We start from the raw sequence: 18,835 nt of genomic DNA on the forward strand, positions 1-18,835 counted from the left end.
ACACACACACACACACACACACACAAAAAAAAAAAAAAAAAAAAAAATTAAAGTCCGAAATCTATTTCAGAGATTAGGCCTGCTTATTTTAGCATAGCAATATTTTAGATTATACGATCATTCTAATTTACATAGTATTATTTTGAGAGAAAAAAGCTACTGTCCAACTTGCAAAACTGTCAAGAGAAATGCACAATCCACAGAAAAGTGCAAAGCGGATCAATTTCTTTCAGAGTTTCTGCAACCTTTGAATTGCAGGCTTTCCATACAGCTTCTAACCATATGGAATATAGCATTTTTAGCATTTTCTGTGCTGAATTTTGGGGCAAAATTGTGCAGAATAGATTTAAATATGATAAAATATGTTTGTAACAATGTTTACATATGCCCCTAAGGTTGCTGACCGGATCCTATTTGGACTCCCGAATGACACCTGTTGTTTTCCACACTTTGAAACCAGAATGATCTTCCCATAAACTTGATGCAACAAGAGTTCCTTTACTTGTTTAGGATCTACTGCACATCCAAAACGTATGTACAAAACAAAACATAACAGATTTTAAATCTGCTGTTACTTTAACAGCCCAACCATGCGAGGTATGTCTTACCTGGGACGATGGAGACAGTGTCCTTCTCCCAGGACACCACACTGACGTACTCCTGCACAGCAGAGGGGATGAGGCACTTGAAGACAGCCACGTTGCCCCGCATGGACCTTTGGTCCGCCACGCGAACCGTGTAAGGTTCCCTGAACACTGTTCATGATGAAGCAGAAGACAAACAGAGGTTGAGATTTATTTATAAATTAATTATTAAATAATTTAAATTATATTTATTTACATTTTGAAATTATACATTTAAATTTATACATATTTTATTTTATTAAATCAAACATCAGTATCAAATGCTATATTAAACCCAAGAGTAATACTTTTAAAACAATAATAATTAGAATAACAATTCAGTCAATTGTACGCAATAATTTTAAATAAATAAATAAATAAATAAATACAACATTAATAATTTTATAAAATCTATCAATTTAATTGTTGAAAAACAAATAAAAATAAAAAATTCTAATATTTTCCCAAAAGTGTGTCCTTTTTTGTGCATCCAAATAGACCTGATCTGGGACCAATGCATCAATTTTATGAAACATATATTACTAGATTCTGAGATGGACACTGAATCTTTTTTGTCAAGAGGTGTTCAAGAGTTCAGGAAGTGGCCTTTTTAAAAATCACCCTGGAAATGCATGCAGACGGCAATGAGTGGACGCCGCTGCACAGCCTCTGGAGCTGTCAGAAACATTTGCCCCTGCTAAAGGGACCCTCTCTGCACCTGACAACTGGAACCAGGATAAAAAAATCAATAGAGGAGAAGAACACACAAACCGAGCAGGGTACGACAATGTTATTTACGGGAGAGGAGATCCTCCTACGGTAAAGGGCGACAAGGGAGCATGAGCAGATTAAAGGAGGCGCTGAATTTCATTTTAATTTCAGAGACTCAATTTGCTTTGTGTCTTTCATCAACATCTATTTACTTACAGATTTTAATTTCTCCCTCGTATCTTTGGGGAAGTAACGCAAGATGCAGAGCAAGGGCATCTCATTCACGAACATGACGCCGCAAATTTGATCACACAGTCGGGGGATGTTTTCAGAGAACTCTGTGGGTATTGCAATTGGATTCGCAGCCAATTCAACTACACAGCTTTTTCACCCCATCAAAAAAGAAACCGATCATAAGAATTCATGAAACGTGGCAATCACCCACAACCATGCTCCTCACCCCCTCCTGTCTCACTTTCACTTGCTACCTCTATTTCTATATATAATTAACGCCTGGCTTGCGGGTGAATTTCCTTGGCCATTAATAACGGTTTCTGTCAGGTGCCAGAGTGTCACCCACAGCGAGGCGAATCAGTGTCCTTGTCTGATGGTTAAGTCATGAATCGTTGAGTCCAGTCATTATATTTCTTTATTTCTTTCTGCATATTTAACCGGTTTATAAAAATATGTAAATGAAATATGTTTAAGTAAGTTAAAACAGGCAGTGTATATTTGCCCACTGTTAACTAACCAGCTTCTTACTGATGCAGATGAGATTTGAATCAATAGAACAAATCAATAGAACTCCCTATTACACACAGGACTCCATAGTCTACAAATAATCATTTATTCAGTCATTGATTGACTGCGAGTCTTGGGCTTTATTGAATTTCTAAAGATAAACTAACTCAAACAGGCCCTGTCTTAGCTAGTTTTATTTTCACCTCAACTCGGATTGTGCTACACTTGGTTATGGAATGTTGGAATGTTGTTTTACAGTGGTGGGAAGAGTGTAAACAAGCCAAAACATCTCTAAGGCTTCAATAATGCATGCATAAAATTCACAGACGAATTTGCCGACAACAATAGCAGATAGCATTTTTTTATGGGCAAATGACTCTCCGTCTTCATGTGCGGCATCATTAGAATGTTACTGATGCCTGACTATACTCATCGGTTGCTTGGAAACGGACTGACACACGGGCTGGTGCTCTCTTTCTCCTTTTGCGCACACCAGGAGGACTGAGTCCTGTATCACCATCGCTTAAATAATTAACTGGAGAGAAACCAAATACCGTATTTACTTATTCATGATGCAAGACGTTTAAAAAAAAGGGGAAAAGAACCACACTGAATAAGAATGAAGCGGTGAAAGGTGCTCATTAATGTAATGGTGAAAAAAAAAATAGATATAGTTTTGTATAATGATTTAGAGGTGAAAGGTGCTAATTAATGTAATGGAGACAGAGAGAGAATAAAGAAAAAAAGTGTCAGATTAGACAGACAGACAGACAGACAGACGGACAGATAGATAGATAGATAGATAGATAGACAGACAGACAGACAGACAGACAGACAGACAGAAAGAGATGGATGGATGGATGGATGGATGGATGGATGGCTGGATGGATGGATGGAGAAGATGGATAAACAGATGAAAAAAAGACCCAGGTAAACAGATAGATAGATAGATAGATAGATAGATAGATAGATAGATAGATAGATAGATAGATAGATAGATAGATAGATAGATAGATAGATAGATAGATAGATAGATAGATAGATGAAGAGACATAGGAGAGACAGGCCCAGGAAGAAAGACAGACAGACAGACAGACAGACAGATAGATAGATAGATAGATAGATAGATAGATAGATAGATAGATAGATAGATAGATAGATAGATAGATAGATAGATAGATAGATAGATAGATAGATAGATAGATAGATAGATAGATAGACAGACGAACAGATAAACAGACAGATGAAGAGACAAAGGAGAGACAGGCCCAGGAATAAAGGCAGATAGATAGATAGAAGCCTGTCTTTAATATACAGGAAAATAGGGACACAAACAATTTACACATCCTAAGAGCAAGACACTGTAAAAGGCTAAATGAAAAATGAACAGTGAGTGCAAGGAGGAACACACACACACTCATATGAAGCCCTCATAGGGAGATTTTCATAAATGTAGAGCTATCCACACAGGTGCCCGTGCTATTATTGGCACAGGATCAGCATGCAGGAGAGTGGGTGAGAAAAGAGGAGGAGGGAGAGAAAGAGAGAGAGAGAGAGAGAGAGAGAGAGAGAGAGAGAGAGATGCATGGGGGGGATGGTGTCATACAGTGAGTTGTCAGCTGTCATCATTCTCCAGTGCCACCTGAGACATTCAGCGCCACACCCTGCCCCTCCCGTCACCGTACCCATGGTAACCCTTCAGTGCCAGGATCTGATTGGCTGGTGAGGGAGCCCCAGTGTTGGGTTCCTTAGGGCTCTGTGTGGGTTGCTAGGTCCACTTGCAGTTTTGCTGCATCTCAGCACTTAATTGATTAATTAGTGTAATTATCTAAGGTGAAAGTCACCCCCGTCTTGTCGCCGGTTGGTAGGTAATTCATTCCATCCTCTGAGACTTTAATGTTAATGCAGGTAAGGTGGAAAAAGTAGCATGTACTGAACTCACCTGGTTACATTTGAAGAATCGTTCAAGCTGATGTTATTTATAAAGGTGTGAGATCGGCATTGCTCAATGGGGTTATTTCTGGTAAATTCAGAGTAGGTGAATGTGTACGTGTGTGTGAGATGGGAACTCTAGCTTAGAGGACAGATGGAGACTGGGAGACAGGAGGGACACTGGCACTGCACAGCCTGGCATAAGAGTGAGTGTGCGAGTGTAAGGAGGTGTGTGGATATCCCTCGCTGTTGCTGGGCGGCCAGCCCCACTCACGAGCGGTGACCTTGGCACCGAGTGGGAGGGTCAGTCAGCCAACTGTCTGTATCGCCGTGTGCCCGTCTGTGCGCTGCTTTTTAAAGCAGCCAGGTCAACAGGCCGGCCACTGGGACATCCATTTGGCACTTACATTCTTATTTAGGTTAGCAATATGGCGGCCGCTACTTCTGCTGTTACTGCAGATGTTAAGAACTCATGTTCCACATGTAACCTGTAACTGTTCCCCCTCTCTGCCACAGCGCTTACGTTGACTATGCTCTTTTCTAAGCGCAATATAGTCTGTAAAGAAATGCTGATGGAAACTAAAGCCATTGCAGTTTTTCAGGGTACAAGTGTGCGCATTATAGTAAGGATATACACAGGATCCAAAATTAACATGTTAAGGGCCAATTAAAAATTTATAAGGACCTGCAATGTAGTACAAGTCAAAATGTAAGAGAGATATAAAACTTATCACAGATATAAGTCTTAAAGGGGTCATATGACTTTGCTAAAAAGAACATTATGTTACAGTATGTACAGTATTTGGTGTAATGCAATGCGTTTATGTGGTTTAAGGTAACAAAAAAAAACACATTATTTTCCACATAATGTGCATTATTGTTGCTCCTCTATGCCCTGACTTTCTGAAAAGTGTTGATTTTGACAAAGCTCATCATTCTGAAAAGTGAGGTGTACGCTGATTGGCCAGCTATCCAGTGTGTTGTGATTGGCTGAATGCCTCAAGCATGTGACGGAAATGTTACGCCCCTTACCATACTGTGATGCCATTGTAGGGTCAAAAATTATCAAAGACTTCTGTTTTCCTGTCCCAAACTATCTTGAGTAACAAAAGGGCCATTTGGCATTCCTGAAGGCACAGAATTGCTGATATCGATCAAGGCCTGTAGGCCAACATGTTTATACATCGGGGGTCTGCTAATTGTCACACCTTTTGCACAGTGGGTGAAGCTGTAGTCTGCTGATTGGTCAGTTTGAATGTCTCACATTTGAGTTTCAGTCACATGGTCAAGGAAGGGATAAAAGAAGACTGTAAATGTTGCTCTGTCTCTTTCTCTCTGCTTGCTTTTCTTTGCTGGAGCTCTCTTCTCAGGGCTCTGCCCTCTCCCCTCTCTCCCTCTTTTTTCTCCCTCTCTCCATCTTCCCCTCTCTCTTTCTTTCTCAGGTAATATTTTACATACATGTTAGGTACATTTAACTATATGTTTTACTACCATTCATCTTTTTTGTAACCAATTCAAGTGTAACCATAACAAAATATTGTTATTAAACCATTTCAATTATTAATTATGTGCTAACTAATCTTGATTCAATATTAACTTTGAAGTGCTACCTATTGCAATACAATATAGTCACTTAATAGCAACGCTCTCCCACATATTTAGCTATTGTAACTGCGCTTTATTTCCGTCCTTGGTATAAGTGGCAGTGGGTGGTAACAGACTAGAAATGTTCAGTTTTATACCATCGTGCTGATAACGTTTCTTTAGTCCTTCGGCAATCCTACAGCCTGAACCACTGTAGGGAAACCACCCTTACAGATGGTGCCGAAACCCGGGATCCCTTGCAGTGAGTTTTCTGATATTTACTTTGGTTGGTCATCAGAATGAGGATTTTTTCACAGTTGATCTTTTGAATGGATTAAAGCCAGCCTTCTGACTACGGACTGGGTAAGTATGTTTTTTATTGTCCATTTGTATGATATAGAAATTAGAAAGTTATAAGAAGCTTCAATAGTCCCATTACTGTACAATCCGACAACATTCAGATTATCTCCTCAGGGATGGAAGGGAAAATCTCTAAAGCAAGTGATGCATTGTTTGCTTTATGGAGCAAAAAAACTTGAGCCTACCTTGTGCAAACTCAAGAAAGAATATGTTGATACTAGATTTTCAGATGATGAAATGTTCAAATGGTGGGACATACTTGGTAAACATCAAAAGAAATCAAAACATGGTGAAATAATTGAGGCTTTAAACTTCATAAGCTGTACTCGGCTACGTGATTTGATGAAACATCTGTCTTCAAGTATAGATGCTAGTTGTAAAGAACTGCATTCTAAAAATGCAGAAATACAAAAGTCAGAGGCAATGATTCAGAATCTTCAATCACAGCTAGATAAATTACTAGCTGAACAGTTAGCTCTAAGTGAAAAATGTAAAAATCACAAGGGCACCATTGCAGATCTTAAGGCTAAGCTAAATGAACAAAAGTTCATGTCTCCCAAAACACGCAACAGTGATGGGGCTAAAAAGCATGTTCACTTCTTGGAAGAGGTGACTTCCTGGGATAATTCTAGAACTTTTACGTCAGAGGAAGCATGTGCCACTGCTCAAAAAAGTGTGCCGATTTCAGTTCTTAAGGTGATGCAGCACCGTAATAGCGCAGAGTCGTGGACCAGAACGCATGGTGTAAAGGAAGCATTAGAGAGTCATGAAAATCCTCAAACTTCAGAAGAAAACAGCAAAAACAACCCTGTGGCAAAGATAGCAGGTTTTGTAATTCCTGTAACAAAATAGGCCATACAGAGGAAAAATGCTGGTCACTGGGTAGGGGTAGACCTCCACCTTATTTTCAGAAAGATAGGAAACCACTTTCTAAAGGCAGAAATCAATGCTAATTTGTAGGTAAAACTCTTAGTGAGTTGACTGCATTGTTCATCCAAGGGCTCCAGCTACTGACTTCACTTGCTAGTGCGTTAGCAGCTTAATAGCAGATAGTTTAATATGTAAACATCCAAATGTCAATTATCCTGTTTGTATTTTCAAATTTGTAATTGTGCTAAACACATTGTCTGCATAAAGCACATTATAGTTGTTTGTATAACTACATGTGTACAAAGACTAGTTGAGTTTATTCTTTTAAAATACATGACTGCTTTACTGTAAGTGTGCGAAACACTTAGGTTTAAGGTTGTAGATGCTATGCATCTAGACCATGTGTCTTGTTTGAAATTGGAATAACTGTAATACTGGAATTGTATAGCAATTTCAAGTTGAATGTGTGTCTATGCTGAGTTTGTTTGTCTCCTGAGTGGTACACTCTGCTATTTACCATATAGCTGCAGTTAAGCCATGTACAGGAACCTAGAATTGCTATGGGGCCACAGTGTGATTCACAATTGTCTTAACAATGAAAATGCTTTCCTCACAACAGGATCCAATACCTCTGAACTTTGCATTTCATCATGCCCCTTAACAAAAAACCATTGGTATGGAAGCATTTTGAGCCAGATCACACCTCATACTCACATTCTCAGGCTGGCTCCCTGTTACTACGGGACTAAATTTGCATCACAATTGTAAAACTTCCTTGTCTTTGTTTGGAGCATGATTACACTTTACACATAGCCACAGCTAAATACAGACACACAGATAACCCATTTGATCTTCACACACAGGATCAAATCTGTCTGATACTGCCTCAAAAATGTATGCAAAAAATTTTTTTTAAGTCTATACATTCAGACTGTATTATAATTGTAGATTTCATTTCCCATTATCATTTGTTTTTATTTTCTTTGGGTTTACCTAATCATTTTCAGTTTGTTCCTCAAGTTTGAGATGTAAATTATTATTTCTCATTCTTCCCTAAGTACAAACATTTTCATTGATATGTCATGTAATTAATTTGATTTCTGTTTCTTTGTATGTTGTTCATTTCAGTTGCAACAATGATTGTTTTTGAACATTTTAATTTCTGTATTTGGTCACGCTGAATATTTGCTGATACTCTTACTGATGAAGGGGGGGTGTTAACAATAATTGTTAATTTTATTATAATGCAGTTATTTTTATGTTTCCAAAAACAGTTTAAGAGCTTTTCAGATCATCTTTTGTTCTCACCTTGACCATCTTTTTAAGTACATCAATTTAAGGGCCTTTTGCCAGAGACAAATTCAATCTGACCACATCAAATGTCTGACCAATGCTAAATGCCATGTTATTTTTGCTGTTTGTTGTGCCATATGTTCTTTTTAAATCACATGATCCCTGCTGCATTAGTTCACATCCCGTGTCCTGCTTCAGAAAGAGGAGCACTGGGGTTCTACCCCACTTCAGTGCCTGCTCTTGTGGAGGTGTGAAGTATTCGATGGACGATTTGCATATCTATGAAGGGTGCAACACCATCTGAGGAAGATCTCAGGGCTGAAAGGAGAACAAAGACTGACCAGCTGCAACTGCAACACGTATAGACCAGAAGTCTGAAGATGAAATCTGCACACAACAGAAATCATATTTCTATGGACTGTGTCACCTTTTGCCTCTTTAGGTGTGGCCAACGGTGCCAAGGGGGGAACTGTAGGGTCAAAAAATTATCAAAGACTTCTGTTTTTCCTGTCCCAAACTATCTTGAGTAACAAAAGGGCCATTTGGCATTCCTGAAGGCACAGAATTGCTGATATCGATCAAGGCCTGTAGGCCAACATGTTTATACATCGGGGGTCTGCTAATTGTCACACCTTTTGCACAGTGGGTGAAGCTGTAGTCTGCTGATTGGTCAGTTTGAATGTCTCACATTTGAGTTTCAGTCACATGGTCAAGGAAGGGATAAAAGAAGACTGTAAAATGTTGCTCTGTCTCTTTCTCTCTGCTGGCTTTTCTTTGCTGGAGCTCTCTTCTCAGGGCTCTGCCCTCTCCCCTCTCTCTCCCTCTTTTTTCTCCCTCTCTCCATCTTCCCCTCTCTTTCTTTCTTTCTCAGGTAATATTTTACATACATGTTAGGTACATTTAACTATATGTTTTACTACCCTTCATCTATTTTGTAACCAATTCAAGTGTAACCATAACAAATTATAGTTATTAAACCATTTCAATTATTAATTATGTGCTAACTAATCTTGATTCAATATTAACTTTGAAGTGCTACCTATTGCATTTTATTGTAGTCACTTAATAGCAACGCTCTCCCACATATTTAGCTATTGTAACTGCGCTTATTTCCGTCCTTGGTATAAGTGGCAGTGGGTGGTAACAGACTAGAAATGTTCAGTTTTATACCATCGTGCTGATAACGTTTCTTTAGTCCTTCGGCAATCCTACAGCCTGAACCACTGTAGGGAAACCACCCTTACACCATCTTCCGGCACTACAAGATAAAACCAATAAAACCCATTACAAACGAGGAATTTGTTGCATCCAGTGGGGACATAATTACTGATTATAATGACTTATACTGTCTTTTTACACGTTGTACTGCATATCGTGCCATGTAAACATAAAACCATGTCTGCATTTGTGATCGGAGAAACAACAAACAACAAGCACTGCTCTACACTGCTCAAAACTCGTGTTTGAATCATCAGTGGCAAATTCTTTAAATATGAAAATGTACTTACAGGCTGTGAGTCAGAAGCACCAGACTGTCCTTGCAAAGTTGGAATTGCCCCACTTTATAGAAACAGACTTTGTGCACAGACTACTCTATGTACTATGTAGGCTACTTTCCCAGGTTCAGAACAGTCCTCCGTAAAATGCGCTGTTCTGAAACAGTGTTTAAATTGCAACTTAACCACTGATTTCTAGTTGTGTCCTCTTTTGGATGGCCAAACAAAGTATTTTCGCTTTCACAATGAAACACACACCGTCTCCACGACATGACAGTGGCGGCAACAATACTACAGTGAGAATCAAAGTTAAGCCTTCTTTCTTTGCGTGAACAATTAGGAGGTACAGTATTATGCAAATCTTCCCACACAGTAATATAGACTTGTGGGGGTGTGTTTAAACAAAGGCATTTTGGGAGGGTGTGATCGAGTCTTAACTTTTAGAAAGAATATCTCTTTGGGTTAGAGACTTTAATCTTTGCAACTTTAGGGATCTTATCTATGCACAAACAGCTTGTAACACTCCAAAGAGAAAGGAACATTTGAAATTGCATCATATGACTCCTTTAAGAATGATTTTGAAGAAAGTGTAAAATCAGAAATGAAACAAATCCATATGACGGCATGTGGAATATTCCTCTTTTTACACTATCAACTTTAAGGAATATCAAAATATAATGAATAAACTCACGACATGGCTTCACCTTTTTTTTTCCTTGGGAAATCGAGACTGGTTCATAAATGATGTATAATAACACTGTATGTCATACCAAAAAGACCAGCACTGTCATGGGCTGTTACTTGTGAGACTAAAACCAGCAACAGCAAGTGGTTGCCAACCCTGACCTTTACTCATTGCACTTTACCACCATATAAATACAGTAAATAGATGGATAGACAGACAGATAGATGGATGGATGGAATCAGGTCTCACCTGCTTTGACACGAATGCTAGGGCTGCGAATCTTGCCGGCCTGGTTCTCGGCAGTGCAGAAGTAGTCATTATCATGAATGAAGCTGTTGAAGGCAGAGGGGGAGAAGGGGTAGAGCTGCAGCGTGCCATTGGCATGAACATGGCGGATGTGTGGCACGTCGTAGATGTCATCGCCGGTGGCCAGGTACCAGCGGAGGACGGCATGGGGGGCGCCACCCGCAGGACAGGGCAGGGACACCCCCACAGAGCTGGAGAAGGTCACTCTCTGCAGGGAAGCATTCACAAAGTACAGCCGCGTCGAGACCACATCCTCGCTGTGCACTGAAAGAGAGACAACATGGTCAGTCGCGAAGTGACCAAAGAGTTTTATTCTTCAAAAAACACACCTGGACAGGTAAAGGGGCCAATGCATATGTTTTCCTTTGGGTTACTGTACTTTAAAATCATAAAAGAACCACTGCATGTCATTCTGGCAAACTTCCACCTCAAATTCATGTCTGGTAAAGTGCATGCCATGTTCTGATTGGATTATCCCAGAGACATTGCCACTGGGTCAGCACAACTCAATTCAAATTTAGAAATCAATCACTGGATTGGGAAGATGATGTAACCACAAATTGTTTTTTATCTTATTATCTGTCTGTCATTTTCCAAGTGCACAATCTACAATGAAAAGCTAAGGTCAGCTTGTCACTACTGTTGCTAGTCATTACTGTTTCCTAAAGACACAGTTAGTTTGTCGCATGTCCATCGTTCGAAAAAAGTTGGTTCAACATAATTTTACTTTGTTGCACGTCCATCATTCGAACCACGCTGGTTCAACATATTTAACGTTGATGTGATAACTGCCGTTACTACTAATACTTAACTACCACAAGTTGATGCATTATAGGATAAATTAACTACTCTAGCTACACTGTAAAAAAAAAAATACTGTCGTTTTTAGAAAAACGTTTCCGTAGAATTTTTACAAAATTTTACAGTTAAAATTACACTTATTTTTTTACAGTGTAGTCATAACTGATTCCCAAAGTTGGAGTTACTTTGTCACATGTCAGTCATTTGGAAAAGTTGGTTCAACATATTTGTATTTTGCCACAAGTCCTTCATTTGAACCACACTGGTTCAACATATTTAATGTTGACGTTACAACTGACATTATGACTGATACTTAAGTATATATAAACATCTCTCTCTTATTATTGGACAAACAACAGCAAACACCGCCCTGCTCATGGCGAAAGCAAATATAGACAATAGCAGAAAGTATGATACATCATTGCATAAATTAACTACTGTAGCTAGTCATAACTGTTTCCCAAAGCCGCAGTTACTTTGTTGCACGGTCGTTGTTCGAAACAAGTTGGTTCAAACTTTTATTGATGTTTAGGATGTCACATATCTGTTGTTCAAACCACGTTGGTCCATAATATTTGTTACAGTTTGCGTCAAACAGGTGGTAGAGTAATAACTTATGCTTATTAATCAGTGTGAGAATTAAATAATAGCTATATCATTTCGAAGGCCTTGCCCCCTAGAGGTTGCTTTTGTTGGCATTGTTAGCCAACTATGGTTGCAAGTTCGGTCATTAGCACATTCGCTGTGTTATTCTTTTGATTAACTTAAAGATGTAGAATAATTCTATACCACAGGTCGAGAGCTGTAGTTCCAACCATACAATTTTCGTGTATGCGAATGCTAATTGGAACTATGGTTTCAGAAAAAAACAAATCATTGAACTATATTGCTAACACACAACGAAGGCTGTGAAGGACAGACTTGCTGTCTTTACAATAGCACACACTGTATAAAAGTCCTCACAAGTTTTTTTTTTTTTTTTTTTTTTGTCAGCTGAACAATCTATATGTTGTACAGTACAGTCTGTTAAGTACAATCCATTCAATGCAGTGCACTTCTAGCCCTCACAGTCACGTTTTCGTTCATGTCAAAAATTAAATATGGCGCTACCCTGACTAAGGTCTACAGAATGTTGAAATAACTCCTTGTAAAACAGAAAATGCTGCAATTTACACAAAAGCAAACACAGAAGTAAATGAACAAAGCCAGATGCAGGAATCAGCAAGGCTTCCAAACAAAAGCCAACTTTGTCCACAGCAAGAGTGGATCTTTCCTCGCCATTCACATCTTTTTATATGTATGTTCTTGGCAGATGCTTCCTTACCAAAGCGATGTATCCAACTTTAACCCAAATGTCAGTGGTAACAGCACAGTTGTAGGGCAGGCATTAAAGAATATCACTAATCTAATATGTGTGTGGTGTGAGCCGTGCTGAATGCTGCCATCTGATAGGAGAATAAATAGGTCATAGAACCCCCGCTATGTATCTACAAACCTCTCTGACAGCTAATGTGGATCAGACAATCATTCCCTCTTGGTGTATTACCAAATCCAGACTACTGTGAGAAAAGATTAAAAAGTGGTGGTTTGCGTAAATTAATAGACATGCTAATTTAGCAGCATAGCTAATGATGTCCTTCAAAGGCAGCGTTTTAGCGATTTACCATTCTGGCATCTCTATTATCTGCAGGCTCTATTACGGATTACATGGTTTGGGTGGGATGACTCTGTATCTTTTTGTATTCAGAGAATTGCTTAGCTCAGCTCTGGCTCCGAGCCAAGGGAGACACAAGCCCAAAGCAAGAGAATTTTCTTCTAAGGCAATTACATTTAATTAATGCCCCCCACCAGGTTTATGTCAACAATGTCTGGATTAACCCCCATTCTTGTGATTCTTATTGTGTTCAAAAGAATAATGGTGACATGCTACCATGGCATTAAAGTCAGTGGGGTATTTATAAGCTTCCCTATACTGAACGGACAGCTTCGCAGTAAATATGAATTGAACTTTATACCCAATAACATTGAATATTAAAGGAACAGTTCATCTAAAAATGAAAATGCTGCTTGTTTTAAAGCAACTTTCATTGTAAGAAAAAAGCAGCTTGGGCATTCTCTACAATACCTTTTTTTGTGTGCCATGCAAAACAGTAATTTAAATGGGTTTTGAAAGACACAGGATGTGTGTACATGATAATACTCTATTCATTTAATGATAATAATAATGTTATTCTCACTTTTGACAGTTATAGGCTACTCAATTTAAACAATTACAAATGACAATAATAATATTTATTTTAATGGAAAAAAAATCATGCAAAATGTAAAACATAAATACATGCAAAACAGAATGAAAAACAAGAAAAAAGTGATGCTAGAAAATTGAAAGGCTGAGATTAGAGCTAAAGCTTTTACTGGGTAAGGTGGGGGTTTGGATTCTTTCTCTCTCCATCCATCACTCTCTCTCTCTCCCTCTCTTTTTATATTCCCATAGAACATGAAGGGATATGTTATGTGATTGGAATTTGTACGCTAGACGCAGAGAGTTAAATCCATATAATCTCCTTTCACATTTAACACACACAGAGCCTTCCTGGCCTGATAATCGCAGCACGGTGGAGGTCCTCTATCGCTTCCCCTCTCACTTTGCCCTGTGGGGAGGGCCGATCATGGAGGTGGGTGCGAGCCAGAGGGCAAGAGTCCAGACAGGACCAGGTCTAGAGTGTACACAGTGGTAGGTTAGATGGGGGGGGGATGGATGTGCCATCAGGAGTCACAGGTTGCAAGCGAATGAAATAAAATCCTTTTCATTGTTCACGCTTGCATGAAAGCCTTGATTACATTAAAACAAGGTCTGGACTTTTGTCTGGGCAGTTCTCAACCTTTGTAACTCTAAAGTCCCCTACAGTCAAGGTTATTATTTAAAAGACTGCCTACATAACTATGGTGTTTCCATTTCTTTAGCAACATTTTTAATAATAAATACTAGGTCAGTTAATACATTTAAATAATTTAAATGATGTGAGTATGTGATAATGTCAGAATGTTTAAGATTTTTTTATAGTTAACATTAATACATTGTTCCTATTTAAAAGAAAGACAACAAAATAAATAGCTTTCACACTGTTTGTAACTGTTTAAAGGAAACACAGCAAGTGTAAATATCTTTTAGGAGTAGAAAAGCAAATATCTTAGATCCAATTGTGAACCAATAGACTTCAGGTTTTGAGAGGACAAATTAAAATGTTGTCAGTTTTGTTTGGTTGTATTGTTTATTTATTTTCAAGTAATTTTAAGGGAGTTCTTTAGCCCCTTGAAAGTTTACTTAGGCCCCCTACTGGGCCATGACCCCCCCCCCCCCCCACACCACCCACAGTTGAGATCTGCTGGACTAGACTGAGCTTTGCTGTGCATGCGAGGTCAGCTCTCAATGTAGTGCCACAGTTGCAATGACAAGTCTAGGATTTGAAGCAAATGTTTGACCCAGTCTTTTGTCTAAAGAACCTCTGGGATCCAGCATTAGAGTTAAACAGCAAAGATTCTTGACATGCTCAAAATGGAACAGTCCCTGGCTGCCCTCAGCCTTAAGTGCTATTTGGGACAAGAGCAGAGTGCACTCTATCCTGGTTTCTGAGCTGTGTCAAATATAATTCCTAGAGCCCTTTTCAGGACCATGGACAGTGACTGAATGATCCCTAAACACATTTCAGCACTATAGACAGCGCCAATCTCCTCCCCACGAATTGCAACTTAAAACTAAGCATAAGCAAACATCCGTTAATCTGTAATAGCTCCTTTCAAAGATATATATATATATATATATATATATATTAAATAAACATATATATAATATATATTTATAAAAACATCTCTCTCTTATTATTGGACAAACAACAGCAAACGCCACCCTGCTCATGGCGAAAGCAAATATAGACAATAGCAGAAAGCCTGCATGACAACACATCAGTTCACAGTAGATCTGAAAACACAGCAACACTGAGAAATATGGTCATGGTCGTATTGAAATGGGATGAAAAACAGGTCAACTGGTTAGTCCCCCTTCCCCCCACTCATTTTGCCTTTACAGATTATAGCCTAAAGCATAAACCCCCATAATAAAGATTGCAATATCTATAATCTCACAGTGGATTTCTGGGTAAGGGGTTGTGGATCCAAAAGGGACAGCCTGGGGATATCGCCCCCACTGTCTGGGTGATGGTGGCGGGGGGGATAGGAAAAACATAAGAGCAGGACAGCTGCAGTTTGTCCTCCATACCAACAGGTGTCAATATCATGATGCTGATAGGAAAGTGTTCGCATTCTCAGTTCTGGGCTACCACGGGACCTCTGTTCATAGGAGTCAATAACCTGAGCTGTAAATGGCATGTGATTAAATACACTAAAGGTGTGGTCACACTTACCATTGTTCTGTGAAATTTTGTCTGCAAAATTTATTTCAAAAGGAATCAATGCAACGGTGAGTTTTGTGTGAGTGCAAAAAAGTTCCCCATGCAGATTTCACTCAAGTTGGTCAGACAAATGTACCGCACCAGAAAGCTGCCTAGTTTTAAAGTTTGTGAGCTGTTTCGTTCATCGACGGTGACTATGGAAAATTCCCCTGGGGAAATTTCACCTAAATTTTGCTAATGTGACCTCAACTTAAAGCTGCAGAAAATGACATCATTACATTGATTGGCATAAACACATGCACAATTCCAAACTTTTCTATCCTTAGCTGTCGATTTCACACTTTTAAGAGCCGATAAATAAAGTCACTGGTAAAACCTAATATAATATAATGAAATATTAGCGAATATGTGTTGCTTACAATAAAATGTCCAAATACACAGCAAATTTTAAATGGCCACAAAATTACACAGTTTTTACAACTAGAAGGAAGAATAAAAATAAATAATGAGAAAAAACAGTTTTAAGAAGATATTTCTTTCAAAAATATTAGCTATATATATATATGTTGGTATGAAAGAAAAAAAAATCATATTGTTTTCATACTTGCTGAAGGTGATGACTGAAAAACAGTTACTGACGACCAATAGTGTGCAGGCATTGTACAATAATGGGCTAATATTGGTGTGTGAAAATGTAGGATTTGAGGGAACAGTAAAAGCGATGGAAATACGTACACATGTATATGTATAAAGACTGTAGAGAGCATGTCAATAGGAAAACCAAGTCAAAACCGATTTAGTAATCATGTCCAGGACATGTCCAGGTATAAAGAGGACGTACGGTCACCCTAAGCAACATGGTCAATGAAAATAAATTTAAGTGAACATATTTGTTGATACTATGCATGAAAACACACACACACACACACACACACACACTATTTGTTGATAATATACATAAACACAAAAAAAAACACACACACACACAAAAAAAAATAATAATAATACAATTTTTTTTAAAGAAATTAGGAAACACATCGACAGCAGTACCCATATAAACCACACAAAAATGACTGACCATTATGTCCAATGACTTCATATGTCCATGGACAATTGTTGATACAGTTAGGTAGATGTTCATTAATTTAGGGGAGTCTTAAGGAGAGAAAAGAGAAAGGGCAATGGGATAACCCAATTTCTTCTCCCTTTGTTCTGACTTCCGTGTGAGGGCTAACGAAGCCCTGCAGCTCCTTGCCATTCTCGTTGCCATATGCCAAACAAGGGAAAGGGCTGGGAATGCTGAAATGCTCCATTAATGATGCCCAATTTCTCTCTCTATCTGTCTAACTCTCAAGATGGACGCAGTATTCTCCACCCACTTCCTCGAACTGAAAAAAAATGTCCTGCTCAAAAATGTCTTTGCTCATCATTTCTTGTTGTTTTTCCTTCCTTCTCGCCATCTCTTCCTGTTAATCGCCTACCATTTTCCTCTTTCCCTTCTTTCTTTTCATGTGGTCCTTCTTCTTGCACATTTGCTCAACATATATATATTTTGTTCAGTTGCTATGAAAATTTGAATATGTATTTCGGACTTCGCATTTCAGCCCAGGCTATTGCCAATGGTGAGCCGCTATGCATAATGCAGCTCTCTCAGTCACTCATCTGCATTTGCTTAGACACACACTCTCTCTCTCTCACATGCACACGCATAGATCTTCACACCCTGTCCCCAAAGAAATCCACACACAATCTCTCTTTCGATCACTCTGTCTCACCTACATAAACATGTCTAAATGCAGACACATATTTTTGGGGCGTGCAACTGTTCGACAACAACACAATTCAACCATCCATTTGCCTCCGAGCCTCCCAATTAATTTATTCGCAGATTGTTCAAGGGCCATTTCCGCTGTCAAGTCTGTCTATATCGCGCTACAGTGCCGCACATTTTTTTTTTTACAACCTCCAGTGTCATAATGTTTTCTTTAACCTTTTAAAATAACTCATGAAATTAAGAGAGAGAGGGGCTGACTTTCTTCCTCCGTTTTTTTACCTTTGCTCAGACAAGCCACTTATCAAACCTATAATCATTTATGCACGGTGCAGTCAAGGAAAAATCAATACTACAGGCACTGAGTAACTTCCAGCTGAATCTAAAGTCAGCCCTACACTGCATCCAGTTATAAATGGGTTATGATAGCAAGAATGAGGTGTGTGTATGTATGTGTGTGCGTCAGACATTTCTTCATTGCTAGGCTGAGAAGGACACATGTACACTTGTGTTTAGATTACATTTGTTCTGGTATATTAGAGTAAATCTTGCCTGCCACTGTTGTCCCTGTGATTGTTCAGTGCTTTGTGTGAGTGAGCTCGAGTGGATTGGAAACCAGTCACATGTAACCTCAATTGTATGGCAATCTCTTTAAGAAGAGAGTGAGAGAAAAGTGGGAGAGTAGAAAAGGTATATATCTATCTGTTTGGTTATATAATTAGCATTTTGCATACATCTATATTGTTCACTTTACATAATGAATTAAATACATGGTCATGCATGCGAGTGAGGTTGATAAACGTGGTTTGAAATGCATTAGGGGTTGGATTTTTAAATGTGTGAGGGTTCTCTACCGCCTTATTTGCACATTACTGCAGCGTCAGGGAGAAAAGAAACACAAAAATCAGCATTTGCAGAAGTAGCTCAGACTTCAAAGGATGATTTTGGAGTTTGAGAGTGTCAGTCTTCTCAATGGATTTTTAAAAGAGTCAATAAAATGTGAATTTTAACAAATCTCCTGTGGATCAGGTAGTTCATAAACTGTAGTTTAAATACTTTATAAACTGCCCGTCTTTATATATCATAATCTGCAACAGGAGCTGCATGAATCTGAACTTCTGTGGTTCTTGTTATTAGAATAATTGTTTTGAAACTAAACTGACAAATATGAAACCACAGAGGAACTTACTACACTTTCTTGAAGAATGTAACTAGAAATAAACATGTCTACACATGATTTACGAAATACAATG

The 18,835-nt window shown here is 38.7% G+C and overlaps 1 protein-coding gene across 3 annotated transcripts in view; it reads right to left on the minus strand.

Annotated features, from left to right (window-relative positions):
- The window catches only part of LOC109059267 (Down syndrome cell adhesion molecule-like protein 1 homolog), a 127,657-nt gene that overhangs the window by 101,426 nt on the left and 7,396 nt on the right, over nucleotides 1-18,835 (minus strand). For all 3 annotated transcript variants that reach the window (XM_042770976.1, XM_042770977.1, XM_042770975.1), the window contains exons 2-3: nucleotides 10,545-10,865; nucleotides 609-755 (exon numbers count right to left, since the gene is read on the minus strand). In XM_042770976.1, the coding sequence (XP_042626910.1) occupies nucleotides 609-755; nucleotides 10,545-10,865 (468 nt within the window). The remainder of the gene's footprint in view (nucleotides 1-608; nucleotides 756-10,544; nucleotides 10,866-18,835) is intronic.

This window comes from Cyprinus carpio, chromosome A15, assembly GCF_018340385.1.
Source record: "Cyprinus carpio isolate SPL01 chromosome A15, ASM1834038v1, whole genome shotgun sequence".
Lineage (NCBI taxonomy): Eukaryota > Metazoa > Chordata > Actinopteri > Cypriniformes > Cyprinidae > Cyprinus > Cyprinus carpio.